At 35.3% G+C, this 18,413-nt stretch overlaps 1 protein-coding gene across 1 annotated transcript in view; it reads left to right on the top strand.

Moving 5' to 3' along the window:
• The window catches only part of KIF21A (kinesin family member 21A), a 101,116-nt gene that overhangs the window by 55,115 nt on the left and 27,588 nt on the right, over nt 1-18,413 (top strand). Inside the window, exons 12-25 of the mRNA XM_058558513.1 lie at nt 2,271-2,361; nt 2,783-2,900; nt 3,603-3,791; nt 4,240-4,439; nt 5,542-5,649; nt 8,398-8,466; nt 8,562-8,776; nt 8,927-9,080; nt 9,598-9,792; nt 10,478-10,579; nt 11,387-11,552; nt 12,038-12,058; nt 16,559-16,619; nt 16,995-17,049. Of these exons, the coding sequence (XP_058414496.1) occupies nt 2,271-2,361; nt 2,783-2,900; nt 3,603-3,791; nt 4,240-4,439; nt 5,542-5,649; nt 8,398-8,466; nt 8,562-8,776; nt 8,927-9,080; nt 9,598-9,792; nt 10,478-10,579; nt 11,387-11,552; nt 12,038-12,058; nt 16,559-16,619; nt 16,995-17,049 (1,744 nt within the window). The remainder of the gene's footprint in view (nt 1-2,270; nt 2,362-2,782; nt 2,901-3,602; nt 3,792-4,239; nt 4,440-5,541; nt 5,650-8,397; nt 8,467-8,561; nt 8,777-8,926; nt 9,081-9,597; nt 9,793-10,477; nt 10,580-11,386; nt 11,553-12,037; nt 12,059-16,558; nt 16,620-16,994; nt 17,050-18,413) is intronic.

Consider the following 18,413-nt stretch of genomic DNA (forward strand, 5'->3'; position numbering starts at 1 on the left):
AGCCTTAAGTGATTTATAAAGGTAAATTAATAATATAAAGTTACAACTGCTGATTTTTCTGCATCAGAATTGGCAGGAACAGCTTATAATATAGGAGTTAACTTTATATATAAGTAAAAAGTGACATTTGTTAAGCTGGATGCTGGTGACTTTAAGGGAGTAGGAGGATGTGTTGGGTCAAGTGTTCGGAATAGTGGTTGTATGGCTATAAACCTGAGTAAAAGGGAATTTGAGTTGGAACTTGAAGTAATGAAGGAACCAACAATAACAAAAATTGTATGCTGCGACATGTGCAGGTGAGGAAGGGAGACTGCACAGAGCAGGGATTTGGAAACGCTGATGGGAGAGTCTTTCCTAACACCTTCTACTTTCCTAGCCCTAAACCTTAATCCTAAACCTCAAGTATAGCGCTGTTTGAGTACATGGTGCCGGCCTTTGAATGAGATGAGTGGATGAAGGGAGAGTTTCTTTCTAGATTTTCAGCTTTAACTGCATGATGGTAGAAAATCAGTAGTCCTAGTATAATACAAGTGATATAAGAGAGGCATTCAATATATTGAGCATTTTTCCCTAACAAAATGATTTAACAATTATAATTCCTTGATTCCTCTCTAGTTAAGACTGTTTTGTTGATATTCCTATTGGTAGTTTCTTCTCACTCTAGAGATATGCTGTCTTCCATTCATCTTTCAATCCGTGCCATTCCACTCCAAGGTAATTAGTGCATGAGACACACAGGCAGGTTCAAACAGAGGTGCTCACACACAATCATAGGGGTTAATATATTTAACAAACACTTACTGCACATTTATTATGCAAATCCTCTGGGTACTGCAGATGTAATGCTGAGCAAAATAGACATGATTCCTACCCTCATGAGGTTTATAGTCTAATGGGGAAGAGAGAAATTAAAGAAATAATCAAATAAATAAACATAAATTAAGAACTTTGAAAAGTGCTTACAGAGGAAAAGTATTTATATTTGTCTTGTTCAGAGTACAAAAATATCTGTGAGAATTGGGACCTAGAGTTAAACATTAGAGTATAATATTAATAACAGGGCCTAAATAAGATTAAAATTTTCACCTAGAAGCCCAAAGTAAATTCACGTATTAGGGCAGTTATTTAATGTAGCAGAATACCTGAAAGAAATGTTAGCTGTTATAAAGCTATTCTGATAACGTTTTTAATTTCTTTAAAATTCTAGGGGAATTTTATTTGGAGAATATTGCCTATTCAAGTATTCTTTTTATTCTAAATGATTTTAAAATGTTACTGTAGCACAAAAAGAAATCTTTCACATGCAGATTCAAAGTTCAATTTCTTAATATTATTTAGCTTGATTAAATGTATGAGCAAAAAGTGAACAAAAGTGTAACTACTGTGCATAATTGATCATGGCTGCTAAACCCTAAAAGGGTCAAAGTGATTTAAGTGTGCAAAAACTTTGCTCACTATAGAGTCTTCTATCTTCTTCTCAGGACCACCAGGGCTGAATTAGTTTAGCTATAACCACTCCCTGACATCAGTGTGTAGTTAGGGCTGTTGGTACTAGGTAACTGAAGAGGAGGCTTCTATTTGTATGGTGAATCTTGTGGCAGATGCTGAATTTTCTATTCAATCAAAGATCAGCCCAAACTTCAGACAGTTTTGATATGCAAAGTCTCATTTCTGTGAGAACAAAATGAGAGGCAACCCTGTGCTGTAAATATGGCCTAGGAAAAAAGAGCCTGTGCTGTTACCAGAGGAAATCTGAACACTCTGATGGATACAGCCAGTGTAGACAATTTACTGTGGGCAGATTTATTCTGGATCTTTAAATTTATTTTTAAATGTATTAGGATATCAAGAAAAATGCAGTTTCTATATCTTCGTGTTGAGAAAAGTTTTATATATTTAGATGAGAAAACAAAAATATTTGTTTTGATTTTCTTTGAATTTAAATTGCTTAACATTCTAGTTAATTGGCTGTTACTCTGATTAGTTCTTAGCTGTCTCACCAGGTCTCATGCTCCAGGGTGTAATCTATTTCTCAGTGTTTCCAGAAAATACGTTTTTCTCCAGTGATACAAATCACGACGCTGTTGTCTGAATGGCAATTTCTGCTTTCCTCTGAAGCATCAGACATGATAACTTTGCTCAGTCAAATGATCAACTTTTCTAGTTTGTTTTCACAAATAATTGATGATTTTTAAAAATCTGGGAACAAAAAGTGAATGATTTTCCTCTCTACTAACACCATACCCTTTTGTTCCTTTTTTTTTTTTAAGTGTGGCTGGTAAAGAGGATAATATAGACACTGACCAAGAGAAGAAAGAAGAAAAGGGTATTTCAGAAAGAGAAAACAATGAATTAGAAGTGGTAAGTATGAAAGAAAGAACTTGTAATTTTTAGTCCCTGGATTAGGTTGTTTTGGGTTGCTGGTAACTGTACTAACTTATATGTAGAAAAGAGAAATAGTTAATCATGCATCCATTTTAAAATTTCCTTTAGGACTTCTTTTCTTCAGAAATGTGAGCTATAAAATATTAGCAACTCTCAGTCTTTTGCGTTGTGAAAGCATTGTATGTGGGGGGGATAGAATACTATTAGTGCTGAAGTACTCTTTGATTTCAGACCAAATTATTATGTAATAATCTTAAAATCAGGGAATGATTTTGGAACTGATGAAAAGTGAATTTTTTTTTGCTTCTGCACTTTGTACTCCAGCCATCTCTCTTAACGAGGTAATCAATTTGCTTTGCCAATATTGTGCTATTAATGGTCACAAATCACATTTTAGGAAGAAAGTCAAGAAGTGAGTGATCATGAAGATGAGGAGGAAGAGGAGGAGGAAGAAGAAGATGATATTGAAGGGGGTGAAAGCTCTGATGAATCAGATTCCGAATCAGATGAAAAAGGTGCTTGCCATTTAGTACGAGGGCAAACGTTTATTTTGGGAACTTTTTAAAAACATGACAGAAAACTCTTTTTTTTAAAATTTTTTTGTGAGGAGATCAGCCCTGTGCTAACATCTGCCAATCCTCCTCTTTTTTTGGTGAGGAAGACTGGCCCTGGGCTAACATCCGCCAATCCTCCTCTTTTTTTGGTGAGGAAGACTGGCCCTGGGCTAACATCCGTGCCCGTCTTCCTCCACTTTATATGGGACGCCGCTACAGCATGGCTTGGCAAGCGGTGCGTCAGTGCGTGCTCGGGATCCGAACCTGCGAATCCCGGGCTGCCGTAGCGTAGCGCGCACACTTAACCGCTTGCGCCACTGAGCTGGCCCCCGGAACACTCTCAACGTTCTCCATTTCATCCTTGATGAAAGTAGCTTTTATAACTCCTGACCTGTGGATGCCCTCTAAGGCTCGTGTGTTTTCCCTTGTTGGATTTCGTCATTGTGTGATTTCCATTCTTGGCGCAAATAGTGTCTGTTGTCCCTGACCAATGTGGACTCTTTATCTTGTTCGTCTTTTTTAGTTTTTGGTGTATTCAAGACATTTTCCTTATAGCTGCTAAGTGAGTACCTGGATGTAGATGATGGTTTTCATGTTCTTGCTTGAAAGCTAGAGTTATAATATTTCGGCCTCAGTATTTTTATTTTCTTCTTTTCTAAATAGCCAATTATCAAGCAGACTTAGCAAACATTACTTGTGAAATTGCCATCAAGCAAAAGCTGATTGATGAACTAGAAAACAGCCAGAAAAGACTGCAGACACTCAAAAAGCAATATGAAGAGAAGCTAATGATGCTGCAACATAAAATTCGAGACACTCAGCTTGAAAGAGACCAGGTGCTTCAAAACTTAGGTAAGAATTCTATTTAATTGAAATGAAAGTACAAACTAAATTGTCAAAATGGGTTTTTATCTTCTCTTCCTTTAGAAGAAAAAATTATATTAGAAGCCACATGAAATGTTAATTTGCCTTATTATGTTAAATATTGTTATTTATTTTCTTTTTCATGTGATCCTTGTCTAGGCTATTTAATTATTTTGTCCAAAGTTCTGGCTAAATGTTTTAACGTATTGATTTATACTGAGAAGGTTTTTTAAATTAAAAACAAACAAACAAACAAAACTTCAATAATTGTTAAACAATTTAAGAGTAGATAATAAAAGAGAGTGATTGAAAGACAGCCTGGCTTCCTGAGGGTCCTGTTGGGAGGTAGTTCTTCTCTGAGGTCGTGAGTTCTAAATCTGTGAAATAAAAATTTGTGTCTCACAAAAACAAATACAAATATCCTATGGTCATTTAGGCTCAGTGGAATCTTACTCAGAAGAAAAGGCAAAAAAAGTTAGATCTGAATATGAAAAGAAACTCCAAGCCATGAATAAAGAACTGCAGAGACTTCAGACAGCTCAAAAAGAGCATGCAAGGTTGCTTAAAAATCAGTCTCAATATGAAAAGCAGTTGAAGAAATTACAGCAGGATGTGATGGAAATGAAAAAAACAAAGGTATTGATTTTATTTTCCGTTAAAGTTTGATGTTGGGGGTGCTTGTGTCATTTTGAACCAAAAAATATTATTATGGTTCTTTCTGTATTCAATAAAAGGTAACTCAGTCTTGCAAATGATGCACTTCCTTTTGTCAATTAGAAGTTGTTTCCTATAGTCATCTGTTATCAAAGTCAGAGAGAAGCTAAAAATCATGTGGTCAGCAGGGCTTCTCTGACTTTGATGGGACTTTGATGGATATTTCTCCTCTTAAAACTCTTACACAAAGTTAACAAAAGTATATTTCAAACATGCAAAAAAGCCTAAATAATAACATAATGAACACTATATCCGCTAACTAGTTTAAGATGTTAAACATTACAGATATATACAAAGCCTACTATGTATCCCTTCCTGATCATGTTCCCCTTTCCCCGAGAGGTAACAACTATCTTGAATTTGGTATTTATCATTCCCAAGCATAGAAAAGTACAACTTTTCTTCCCTTGACCGAAGAGAGTATGTGAATCCTGATCTATTTTCTGTTTTTGCTGTGGGATTGGTTATTCTTAACATTTGGCGTGAAAATCAATGTCATTTCCATAAAATAGCAAATGTGGAAACGATTTAGGAAGTAGTTAAATTATTGTGTTGTATAGTTGCTGATGACAATAAAAATAGCTGAAATTGTTGGGTGCTTAGCATGTGCCAGGCCCTGTTATAAGCGCTATACAGGTATTAACTCATTGAATTCTCATAAGAATCTGATGCCATGGAACTATCATCTGTTTTATAGATAAGAAAACCAAAGCCTAGAGAGATTAAGTAACTCGTTCAAGGTCACACAGCTACTCGTAATTTAAGTACCAAAAATTCAATCAAGTTGTAGAACAACTGAACATTGAATATAAAAGGCATAGAGCCCTAAGCAATTTGATAGAAATATATTAGAAATAGAAATGTATTAATCCTACAAAAATAAGAGTTGACCATTTAAATTGTGTAGCAAAACTCCATGTTTTCCTTGTGAAGTATTGAGAAGTCTAAGCACTTACATGCATGTGATTTATGTAGTGAATATTTGATAGTTAATTCCAATAGATGTGTTTACCTAAAATTTTAGGTTCGCCTAATGAAACAAATGAAAGAAGAACAAGAAAAAGCCAGACTGACAGAGTCTAGAAGAAATAGAGAGATTGCTCAATTGAAAAAGGATCAGCGTAAAAGAGAGGTGAGTGGACTTTAACTCTCAGTTATGTAAGAATATTGTACATTGAATAAGATTGTTTAATAAATGGAAGAAAATTTTCTGATAACTTTATTAAATGCAGGTTAAGGACAATAAATAGGCATTAATTTTATAATATGGCATTTATTATAGTATGTGGATTATAATGATTCAATAAAAAGTTTATGAAAAACACTATAATATTATTAAAAATTTTATTGGAGACTTATTTCCTAGATGATATGATTATTTCTTTAAAAGGAAGAATTATCTTTATGATTTTATTTTTTCTTAAAGGAAGAGGCCATCACCTTCTTTTCCCCATTGTTGGTTAAGTTTCAGCCTGTGTTCCTTTTTTCTTGCTCAATGTTTTTCTAAATCTTCCCTAGAGAAAACATGACCATACAGGATATTTTAGAAACAAGAAATCTACTTTGGGAGGTAAAGAGGAAATTTAAGGAGGTAGAGAGGAGAGAGTAATGAGATAAAAAAGTAGATATTTTAGCCAGATAACTCCCATGTTTATGACTATGTTTATTTTCCTAGCCTATCACTGTATTTTCATAATTAATATATTTTGTCACTTTCAATTCCTGGGCGTTTTATATCTTATTTATACCAATATGTTCCTACTGATCAAGTAGAAGCACATACTAACATGTTGCCTATTCTTTTTTTTCTAACTGCTATTTTTTAAAAATTGAGATAATTCCCATACCATAAAATTCACTCTTTTAAACTGTACAATTCAAGTTTCTAGTATATTCACAAAATTGTACAATAATCACCATTATCTAATTCCAGAACATTTTCATCACTCCCTAAAGAAACTTCGTCCCCATGAGCAGTCACTCCCTCTTCTCCCCTCTCCCTGGCCCCTGACAGCCACTAATCTACATTTTGTCTCTATGGATTTGCCTATTTTGCACATTTCATATAAATGGAATCATATACTACATAGCCTTTGTGTCTGGCTTCTTTTGTTTAGTGTGATATTTTCACAGTTCATCCATGTTATAGCAAATATTAGTAGTTTGCTCCTTTTTATGGCTTTATGGGTAGAGCACATTTTGTTTATCCATTCCTCAATCGACGGACATTTGGATTATTTCCATTTTTGGTTATTTATTTTGTTTTTAATGAAAACTTTTGGATGGCAGGAATTTCCTTACAATGTTTGTTATATATTTCTTTATTACTAATTCATATAAGATATAGAGAGATCAGTATTGAACAATTAACTCCTGGGATGGAGCTTTTGAATCTTATGTTCATATATGATATAACATTCTATTATAAAGATGTGAGACTGGCTAATCATGTATGAAGCTAACATTTAGACTCCTTCTTCCTTTTATTTGTTGCTTTTTGTTCATATTGACCTCCTTTCCAAATTGTTTCTTGTCATATTCATCTTTGAACTGTTAAGAGAACCAAGTATGTTTGTACACAAAAAATATGAATAAGCTTGAGATTTGACTTTTTTTTTTTTGTGAGGGAGATCAGCCCTGTGCTAACATCTGCCAATCCTATTTTTTTTTTTTTTGCTGAGGAAGACTGGCTCTGGGCTAACATCTGTGCCCACCTTCCTCCATTTTATATGGGACGCCGCCACAGCATGGCTTGCCAAGAGGTGCGTTGGTGTGCACCCGGGATCCGAACCGGCGAACCCTGGGCTGCCGCAGCGGAGCGCGTGCACTTAACCGCTTGCGCCACCAGGCCAACCCTGAGATTTGACTTTTAATAGGAAGGAATTTAATGTAGTAACAAGTTTCAAACTATATGTTGATTTTAATTTTTGGTAGTTCATTCATTTAAAAAAGATTTATTAACTTTGCTTCTATGTCAATCATTGTTATAGGCAATGAAGCTATAGCAGCGATAAGATAGAGTCCTTTTCTCTGAGAATTTCCATCACATGAGATAAGAATATGCATAAACATGACGTGAATGATATGTTTGAATTTGAGACATAAAACACGAGGGGTTATTTATTATATCACAGAATTTAAGTCCTAGAAGGAATGTTTTGTGATTGAGTCCAATTCTTAAGCTTTGCCCAAGATCACAGAGTTGAATAAATGACAGAACCAGAACTAGGATCTATGTTCATTTTCAGTCCAAGATTCTTTTCTGTATTATAGCCCTATAAAATGGCTTAAAGTAACCCATATTTAATTGTCTTTATCATATAGAGTACCTAGAAACAAATTGGTAGCCAATATTGACATGTTTTATTGTCCATTTGCTTTATCCAGCATAATAACATTTCCAAGTTATTATAAACTGCTAATACAATTAATATATATTCTCCCTATAGATAAAACAGAGTTTATAATTACTATATATATTGTAAAATGCCTCTATTGAAAATATTCTAAGCTATGTTTCTTCCTGTTTGTGCCTCAGGCAGCAAAACAAAATGTCTAATAAAAATGAAATGAGACAATATATGTAAAGCATTTAGAAAAGTTCTTGTATATACTAAATACTATATGAGTTTGTTAAATAAAAGTATGTGTCACAGAGATAACTTTTCATTTTTCAGAGCGAGATAGCTATCTCAGTACATATTTGTGTTTATTGGAATAATATATTATCTGTAGTAATTGGATGCAAGGTTGTTGTTAGCTCAGATTCTGCTAAGAACTCTTACAGTTCCCAGTGGGATGGGGAAATATCTTAATGTAGGAGTAGGAAGTATTGTGGCTTTCAGTTTACTGTTTTAACTTATTCAATATTATTTTATAGCATCAGCTTAGACTTCTGGAAGCCCAAAAAAGAAACCAAGAAGTGGTTCTTCGTCGCAAAACTGAAGAGGCAAGTTGACCATTTGGAGGAAGCATTCTGGCTTTGAGATAAATGATGTATTTCTGTGGACTAAGAGAACGAGTCAATCTCTGTTGCTATTTCAGGTTACAGCTCTTCGTCGGCAAGTAAGGCCCATGTCAGATAGAGTGGCTGGGAAGGTCACTAGGAAGCTGAGCTCTTCTGATACCCCTCTTCAGGACACAGGTTCCAGTGCAGCTGCCATAGAAACAGATGCATTAAGGGCAGGAGCCCAGCAGAAAATGAGAGTTCCTGTGGCAAGAGTCCAGGCCTTACCAACGCCTACAACAAATGGAGCCAGGTCAGTATGATTCTTCTTTTCCTCCAGACATAATCTTTGTGGCATTATTACTGAATGTTGGACTTAAAAGAAAAACAGCTCCTTGTTTGGCAGTGCACAATCAGATAAGTGTATAAGTAATTATGTTTGTCTGTTTTTATATGATTATAGAAAAAAATATCAGAGAAAAGGATTGACTGGCCGAGTGTTTATTTCCAAGACAGCTCGCATGAAGTGGCAGCTTCTTGAACGCAGGGTCACAGACATCATCATGCAGAAAATGACTATTTCCAATATGGAGGCTGATATGAATAGACTCCTAAAGGTGTGAAAAATAGAAAGTAGATATGCTCTCCCTTAGCTGACTGTTAATTTTACTTTTCCAAATTTGTTCCCTGGGTAAACTGAATACTTAGCAAGTTCATTTTTTTGGTGGGTTTTGATTGCATTGTATATGAATGGAGGAACATCATTCTTTTTTAAATTGTGGTAAGAACAGATAACATGAGATGTCCCCTCTTAACACATTTTTAAGTGTCCAGCACAGTAATGTTAACTATAAGCACAATGTTGTACAGAGGATCTCTAGAACTTATTCAACTTGCATAACTGAAACTTTATACCCATTGAACAGCAACTCCTCCTTTCCCCCTGCCCCTAGCCCCTGACAATCACCATTCTACTTACTGCTTCTCACTTCTATGAGTTTGACAATTTAGATACCTCATATAAGTGGGATCCTGCAGTGTTTGTCTTTCTGTGACTCACATTTCACTTAGCATAATGTTCTCAAGGTCCTAGACGAATATTATTTCTTAAAATCCAACCTGTTTTCTCAACAGCAACGGGAAGAACTCACAAAAAGACGAGAGAAACTTTCAAAAAGAAGGGAAAAGATAGTCAAGGAGAGTGGAGAGGAAGATAAAAATGTGGTTAACATCAGTGAGGAGATGGAGTCACTAACTGCTAATATAGATTACATCAATGACAGTATTTCTGATTGTCAAGCCAACATCATGCAGATGGAAGAAGCAAAGGTTTGTAATTTAAAAATATGTTTAATTGCTTAATGAAAAGTATTTTTGTATTTTTTGTGTTTGTGGGGAAGATCAGCCCTGAGCTAACATATAATGCCAATCCTCCCCCTTTTTTTTTTTTGCTGAGGAAGACTGGCCCTGGGCTAACATCTGTGCCTATCTTCCTCTACTTTATATGGGACGCCGCCACAGCATGGCCTGACAAGCGGTGCATCAGCGCGCGCCCAGGATCTGAACCTGGACCACCAGCAGCGGAGCGCGCACACTTAACTGCTACGCCACAGGGCTAGCCCCTATTTTTGTGTTTTTTATCATTAGAAACATTTGAATCTTTATATGAAGGAATTTTCTATTTATTGGTTTAATCTGATTCTTAGGTTTTGCATGTATACCATTCCTTGCCTGCTCTCCAGATTTCTCTGCTATTTTGTGATATTATTTATGGTTTGTAAAAGACATATATCATTTATTAATTTGCCTTGAATTCTTAACTGTTCAAATGTATCTTATCTTTTCAGCTAGACCCTATGTTTCTTGGGGTAAGGACCATATTTTACGCTGTTCTGAGAAGTCTTGTTAGCTAGCCTAATATTATCAAGTAAATACCTGAAACAATAGGCTTTTATCTTCTGTTCAAATACATTCAGCTTAAAGTAACGTTACATCGTATGCTGGTTTGATCTAGGAAGAAGGAGAAACTTTGGATGTCACTGCTGTCATCAATGCTTGCACGCTTACGGAAGCCCGATACCTGCTAGATCACTTCCTGTCAATGGGCATCAATAAGGTAAGATTTAACTAAGACCACTTCCTGTCATTGGGCATCAGTAAGATAAGATTTAACTACACTTTTATTGAAAACCTAAGTTTTGACTAATTCATTGTAGTTTTATTGATCTTTCTCCAGTGACCTTTCCTTTGCAATAAGGAAGATTTCTTTTTAATTGGAAAGTATTCCTTTTACCTTTCTTTACAGTTAAGAAAAGTCAGCAATATTAAGATCAATTCTATTAGCTTGTCATCTGTTGTGCTTGTGTATTAGAACAGATAAAAAACTTAAAGAGGAAATAATTCCTCTTTTGCTTTAACAAAGGAAAAAAAAATTCTTGGGGTGCAAACAAATTTGGTATCATAACTTCGGTTTAATACTGATTCTTTATAGCTCAAAAAGAAAAGTCAGAAAGTAAAAAATATAATTGCACTCCCGTCCTCTTTGAATGTAAATGCACTAATCTGTCACCTGTAAGAAACTTCTGCCTAAATGTTGAAGGTGATAATGATTTCTGACTCACTTTTTTCCCCACGTTGGGACAGTGCTAGACCCTTTATGTTATGTTCTCTCACTTAATCTTCACAACGTGCTAGGAAGTAGGTATTATTCATATCATTTTGTGTATGAGGAAACTGAGAATCAGGAAGAAAAGGTAACTTGCTCAAGGCTACCAAGCTAGTAAGTAGAGGAGCTGGGATGAATCAAGGTCTATCTGATGTCAAAGTCCATATATCATATGTATTTGCTATTTGATACAGATTTCTGGTAGATTCTGTTTTTTATGACCTAAGATAATTTTTTTTTTTTTTTTTGGTGTTACAGGGTCTTCAGGCTGCCCAGAAAGAGGCTCAAATTAAAGTACTTGAAGGTCGACTTAAACAAACTGAAATAACCAGTGCTACACAAAACCAGCTCCTTTTCCACATGTTGAAAGAGAAAGCAGAATTAAATCCTGAGCTGGATGCTTTACTAGGCCATGCTTTACAAGGTGATTTGGACAAAACTGTAGTTAAGTGACTTGCACGGTAGCTTTGCTCTTTGAGTATGCTATACTGTACCTCTTCCCCTATAGCTTGACTGAATAGATGCTATATATTTACTTATGCTTTTAATATTTTTCCTTCTTTAATTTGCATGTGTAAATTCTGGGGGACGTAATTATTGTCATTCCAAGAAATAATTACCAATTTAAAAAGGCTTACTTAACCTTATTAAGCAATTAGTTTTTATGGATAAAGAAGATCAACCAAGTTTCTGAATTGGTTATTTATTTAAAATATTAACCAAGTTTCATTACTTTACTCTGCATATCTAACAGCCTTAAAAAAATAAATTTATAAGTGTTTGCTATGGCATCTATTCTGCATATCTTATAAATGGTACATAATCTTGTTTTATGTGGGAGTTCTTAACATTGGATCTGTTTTGATTGGAGTATTGCTTTTTGTTTCCTTTTTGCTGTTATTTACACAGATCTAGATAGCGTACCATTAGGTAAGTATGTTTAGCTTTCTGTGTACCCTACAGCTGCATGAATTACTAATTGTTCATGTACACTAATTGTGGTACATCTTATTTTTAAAATTTTTATTGGCAGTCAACCAGTTTTTGCATGATCTTTTTTGAAATGTATCCATGACCACAAACATGCTGTCTTTTGTCTTTCTTATGCATTCCTGATTTAAAAATTCTTAGATGTTTAAAGAAGTATCTTTATTTTTCTCTTTTACTATTGGAGCTTCAGTTGTGCCTACAGTTTCATAAACTCTTCTTTCTCTTTCTTGTAGGAAAAAAATGGAGTGTATATATATTCCTTTTTAATTTTTAAATATATCTGTTAACTTGCGTCTGTTGTTTTAACCTCATAAATAACTTTCTTTGGTATATATTTGTCTTTGGTATGTATTTGCTAGATTCTTAGCTGTTCTTAATTTTTGTAAAATTAGGCACGTATTTTTTAATATTGTCAGTTGAATAAAACCATCCGAAGGATTTTATGTGAACAGATTAAAACAATATTTAAAATCATAACATAATATTTTCAAGTTAGAAGGAGCTGTAAAGATCACTGAGTATAGAGATTTTCAACCTTTTTCTCTCGCCACTGCAACATTCACATGAACTACATCCACTCATGAGTAATATCTCTGCTCCTCTTAGTGCTTATGTACATGAAGGACCAGGAGTATCAGGGCAATTATATTAACGGCAATTTTTCTGAATTATTATTTTGGAGCAGTTTTTATTTAATTAGAATTATCTCAAAATCTGATCTTAACTTTTTTTTTTCTAATTGCATAGCTGTTGAAAGTTTTCTAAAAGCTTGCACTTAAAGGAGAGGAATGTAACTGAAAGATTAAATGCGATGACCTCTCTGTGCCATTAGAATAAACATGATCTATGAATCTGAATTTATTTTAAATGATAAGATGTTACACAGATAAAATACATGAGCTTTTTGATCTTTTGGATGTTTACACTGCATGTTAATCTCAAAATAGTATTTCCTTGAGATCGACTGCATAATATTGATAGGGAAATGTTACTACTTTTAAGCTGTTCAAGGTATAACAAGGACAGGTAGAAAAAGTAGGATTGGTATATTAAGGAACCGTGTTAGGCTGCCCAGTTCCTGGATTATAGCTAGAGTTTTTCCTATTCCATATGTTATCAAGTACTTTTCTTCTCTTCCTCCTGCTTTCTAGCTTCTTCCTCCTCCTCCTCCTCCTTCTTTTCTTCTTGTTCTTCTCTTTCTCCTCCTCTTCCTCCTCCTCCTCTTTGTTCTTCTTCATCTTGGTGGCTCAATTTGTAGTAATAAGTAAATTCTTCAAGTCCATTATCTCTTTTAACTTGGAAGAAAAATGCAATGCTCTCCTTGATGTCTTTTTGTGCAGAAAATATTAAACCACTAATTTGTTGAGCAGTGTTACTTTTTCACAACTTTCAAACAACTTTAATGATCTGTAGCTTTTAAAGAAGGGTCAGAACCAGAGAGTGGAAACCCATTCAGCTGATGTAACCTGTGTCTCATGACAGAAATTTGCCCCAGGGATTGGGCGATAGTCTAGCCCAGAGGTGTTTGGAGGAAAAGCATGGAAGGAGAAAAATATGGAAGTTAAATCCACAGAAGCTAGATAGTTATATATACATTGCTTTAAAAAACATTTATTTAATTCCAATTTTATCTCAAGCATTGGGCTGGGTGCTGGGATTCAAAGATGAGTTAAGACACAAAATCTTGCCCTCCTGGACGTGATGCCTTGCTGAGGGTGACAGACCATGAACAGATTATGATACATTACAGTGAGGGCAGTGATTGAGATATATACAGGGAGTTATGGGAGCACAGAGTGGGGGCCACCCAACGAGAATGGAGGAGTCGATGAAGGCTTTTCAGAGGAGGTGATGTTTGAGCTGAAATATAAAGGAAGAAAAAGAGTTAGCCAGGCAAAGGATAAGGGGAAAGGGGGCCAGAGAAGAGTCATTCCAGGCAGTGAGTAAGCTAAGGCATGGAGATTTAGCTACAATATTGTGTGCATGAGACCTTCAAGCAGGTTGGTGCACTGGAGCAGCAAGTACATGGCTAGAATGATGGAACATAAGGCTAGAGGGTGAGCCAGGGCCAGCACCCCATGCTAATAGCCTTGTACTTTTGTAGCCTTTGAAGAACATCTTTGTTTTTTCCTTCTTTCTTCCCTACCTATGTTAGAGTCCCTACAATCCTCCCTATCTTGGGAGATTTGCTAGAAGACTCATGAGGCTCAGCGTGTAGTTGTATTCACAGCAAAGATTCATGAGAGCAATATAGGAAAGATACATAGCTGCTGGATCGTAAGGGAAAGAGACACAGATGGAGTCTGGTGGAATCCGTGTCCAGGCTTCCTTGTGTTCTCTGCCTTCCATGAGAGATCACACAGGATGTACTGTTCCCCCTGGAATGAAAATGCAGCCACACGTGTGCAATGTTTATGCCCAGGGAAGTCCATTAGATACTCAGCACTTGAGGGTTTTACTGGAGACTGGTCACATAGGTACCCTTTGTCTAGTAGTACGTACCAGAATTCCAGACTCTCAGAAGGAAAGCAAGAGTTCAGCATAAGCCATATTATTTGCACAAACATTTTAAGTACAACGAACTACCCTCCTTAGTTAACTGGTAACTGGGGACACTCTGAGAGCCAAGTTTCCAGATGCCAGACAAAGTCCAACCTTGCAAGCAGGCTTTCCTAAGGATAACAGTTTCCGGGCTGCTGTCTTAACTCTTTTCTGTACACTACTTTTTTTTTTTGTAACTTTTTTTTTAATGACTTAAAAAAAAAGACTTAAAAATGTGGTTAACTTTCAGTAAAGTGAGATTGTGCCACTTTACAATGATATGGATGACCTTTAAGGCATTTGAGAGTTTAAGTCTCTGCCTTTAGTTCTGTGGTGAAGGAACTGGCGTTGGGCTGGATTTATGTTCTCAAAGTTGAGAGTACAACAGTGAGGTGACGGCATGTCCTGCCGCCCGGATGACCGTAGTGCTCAGACTCAGCTCAGTCCTGAGAGGGGTTTGATTTGGTGACCGTCTGGCTGGAGGCCTCTTTCCTCTGGTCAGGTTGGTATGTCAAACCATAATTGACCATGAATAAGGCCCATGTGCAGAAGCAGGAGCTAAGCAGTTTTTACTAAGCACTCACATGGTGTTTAACATACTAACTGGTTTCATTACTCCCTATGAGAAAAATACTAGCCAATCTTAGCTCACTTTTATACATGGGAAAATGAAGCCTAGATTTGCCATTTCTTTATAAGTTCATTTTCTATATTACCAACTAATTCAGTCATCTTAGCATTCAATTATCCTGTCTGTGAAGCAAGTCCTTGAGCCTCCCTCTAGTGGTGGCCTTTAAGATACACATTGCCTTCAAGACCACCGTTTTCTTCACTTCTGAAAGTAAAATTTCTTTGTATGGGTTCTAGATGGGCTCCATTTGAGATAATATTATCAAGTATCAAGTATTACTGAATTTCTATCAAAGTATCTGCTAAATGGTGAGGAAGAAAGGGAGGATCAGAGAAAGGAATTAGTTGACTCATGTGTGCAATCCACCTGTATGATATAAAATTAAAAGTTAAAGGGGGATGAATCGTATATATTTTTCATTAACATATGTATAATGCTGTCTTTAGTTTTGCGGAATGATTTTATAATAAAATATGTATGTTTTAAAAACTGCATCTATGTTAGGGGCTCATTGATGTTTAAATAGTTTACTTTCAGTGGCTATTTTATTTACTGACTTCCTACTAGTTTTTATATGTTTGCTTTTTCTCCTTGTTTTTACTAGTCTGCTATAGTTGTTCTGAAATAGCAGTGGTTTATTTGTATTCATTTACAAAACCGTTGCATGCAAACCTAATTGTTTTTGTCTTTTATGTACATGTGAATGAGCTGCATGCTGATGTGTAACTTCTGAATACCTTCACATACACGCATTCTCTCTCTACTTGAAAACAAATAAAAATAGAGGAAAATATTTAAGTTGGCATACTGATAGAGTATAACAAGTATGTTTACTTACATAGTTTTCAAAGTTGGCTCAGTACATTAAAGGGAGCTCAGGCAGCATTTACTTTAATCTTGTATTTTACTCAGTGGGTTTTCATATGTTTGGATGGCATGGGATAAATATATACTCTGAAAAAATATATATAGTTATACACACTCTGATAAATACATGATCTCAATTCCATCCTATGAATATTGCTCTTCTATGTTTTATCATTCAAACTCGTGGTTTTCCTAGTTTGAACATGTTTTTTCTCATCCTAGGACATATAATCAAGAGAGTTTCTTAGAAATATTTTTCTACATTACTATTTCGATTCAGTTGCTAAAACCAAAGTGCCTATATTGAGACTTTGGCTTGATGTTTATTATAGCATAGAGATTACAGTCATCATTCAAATTGTGACATGTGGATAATACTACATTTTGGACATTTTTTTTAGAAAATGTAGAGGATAGTACTGATGAAGATGCACCTTTACACAGCCCAGGATCAGAAGGAAGGTAAGAGAGCCTTTAGAAACTTAATAGATTTGACTCGTTTCTGTAATATTTTTAATACTTTTATCTTGTTGCATCAGTTACCATAAAACAAATAATTTTGAATATTTTGGCTAAGTGAATAGCACTAGAAACAGTAATATGGAAACCAAATTAAGTCATGCCTAACCATCACAAATCTTAAAATAAAAATATTGGGATATTTAAGGAAGGAAAATGAATTATTTTTTAATTACTTCATTTTGATTTTAAGTATTGTCTTTCTGTATTTTCCAAAGGCATATAAAATTTTTTCCATAGTTTTAAACATAGAGGATGTACAGTTTTCTATAATAAGTTTCCTTTTAATCTTGTGGTTAATTATTTATTTGCATGTAGCACGCTGTCTTCAGACCTTATGAAGCTATGTGGTGAAGTGAAACCTAAAAGCAAGGTAAGGAGAATTGAAAATACCAGGTGAAGATTTTTTCCACTGTTCTTTGTTATCACTATTAAACACATAGGCCTCAGGCTTGACTTTTAACAGGTTAGCAAGTAGGCATGCTTTTACCAAAGCTTCCATGTGTAAGAAATTTAGTTTTTTATCATATTCCCCTTCGAAAAAAATTTATATTGAAAGATTTCTCCTTCGTGGAACTTGCACTTTACTATATTCTTGCGTTTTTCCCACTAGGTAAGATATGATTATGGAGACCAATTCTTAAAAGCTGTTGGTTAACTAAATTGTAGGCTGTGTAGTGGCATACGATATAGTCATTTAGATTGGCAGAGATTTTTGAAATTTTAACATTCTAGGCTGTTCTTACGTGTTTCTTATTTATTTTACTTAACTAGTTTTCTGAGGTGGCTTGAATAATAAGCCAACTTTTAATCATCATATTGTTGTTAAAAACTAATGAGGCTGTAATGCATATTTGTAGAATTTTTTAAAAATGTAAATGATACATGCTGTTAAATGTGTAAAATACACATGGTATATTTCAGATTGATTTTTGGTAGCATTTGATACTAGATGAATTAACTAACCATCTTAAGATGTTTGAAAGCAAACAATTCTCGCAGTGCTTAGTAAATATTTGTTGAATGAATGGATAGAGTCAGGACTTGAAAGAATGATAATGTGCAAACGGACAGGGTGGATTTAAGGCCCGCGGTGGTTAGTCAGGTGATGTAAATGGGTAATTTGGCTGGGTACGAAATAATGAGTAGGGGTCATTATGATTATCTGAAGAGAGCATGCCCCATCTAAAGCAAATAGCTACCACTCAACTCTTGCCATGATGGAGTATGGGCCTAAGGCTACCACATCCTCTAGTTTTTCAAGAGAAGCTTTAAATATGGGTTTTTATATGGAATTTCCTAATCTTTAAAACACTGGGAAAGCCAATCAAAAAACATCTTGGGGCTCTATGTATGGTCCTTGAGCTACTGGCTTGGCGACTTGTGGTTTATGTTTTATTATTCTAAGTGACTAAGAAAAAGTTAACCAAAATTCAAAAAAAACATTCTAGTATAGTTTGGATCCAGTGTTAAGTGGAGGAGAGAATCTCTTAAGGTAACTTACATCTTTCAGTCCCTGTGAAAGCCTAATATTCATGCCCATATTAGACACCAGAGAGAGATGTAAGAGGGTGGCCTAAAGGTCATTTCCTGAAAGAACCACTGTGGATAGGAATTCCCAAGAAGCAATTCCTCTCTTCCCTGGGCCATTGGCAGTGGAGAGAATTGAGAGTGTAAACAACTGGCTACAGGGCTTTCTCTTTCCGAGTTTTCTGAAGTGCTGCCTACTACTTCTTT

The sequence above is a fragment of the Diceros bicornis genome, chromosome 17, assembly GCF_020826845.1.
Source record: "Diceros bicornis minor isolate mBicDic1 chromosome 17, mDicBic1.mat.cur, whole genome shotgun sequence".
NCBI lineage: Eukaryota > Metazoa > Chordata > Mammalia > Perissodactyla > Rhinocerotidae > Diceros > Diceros bicornis.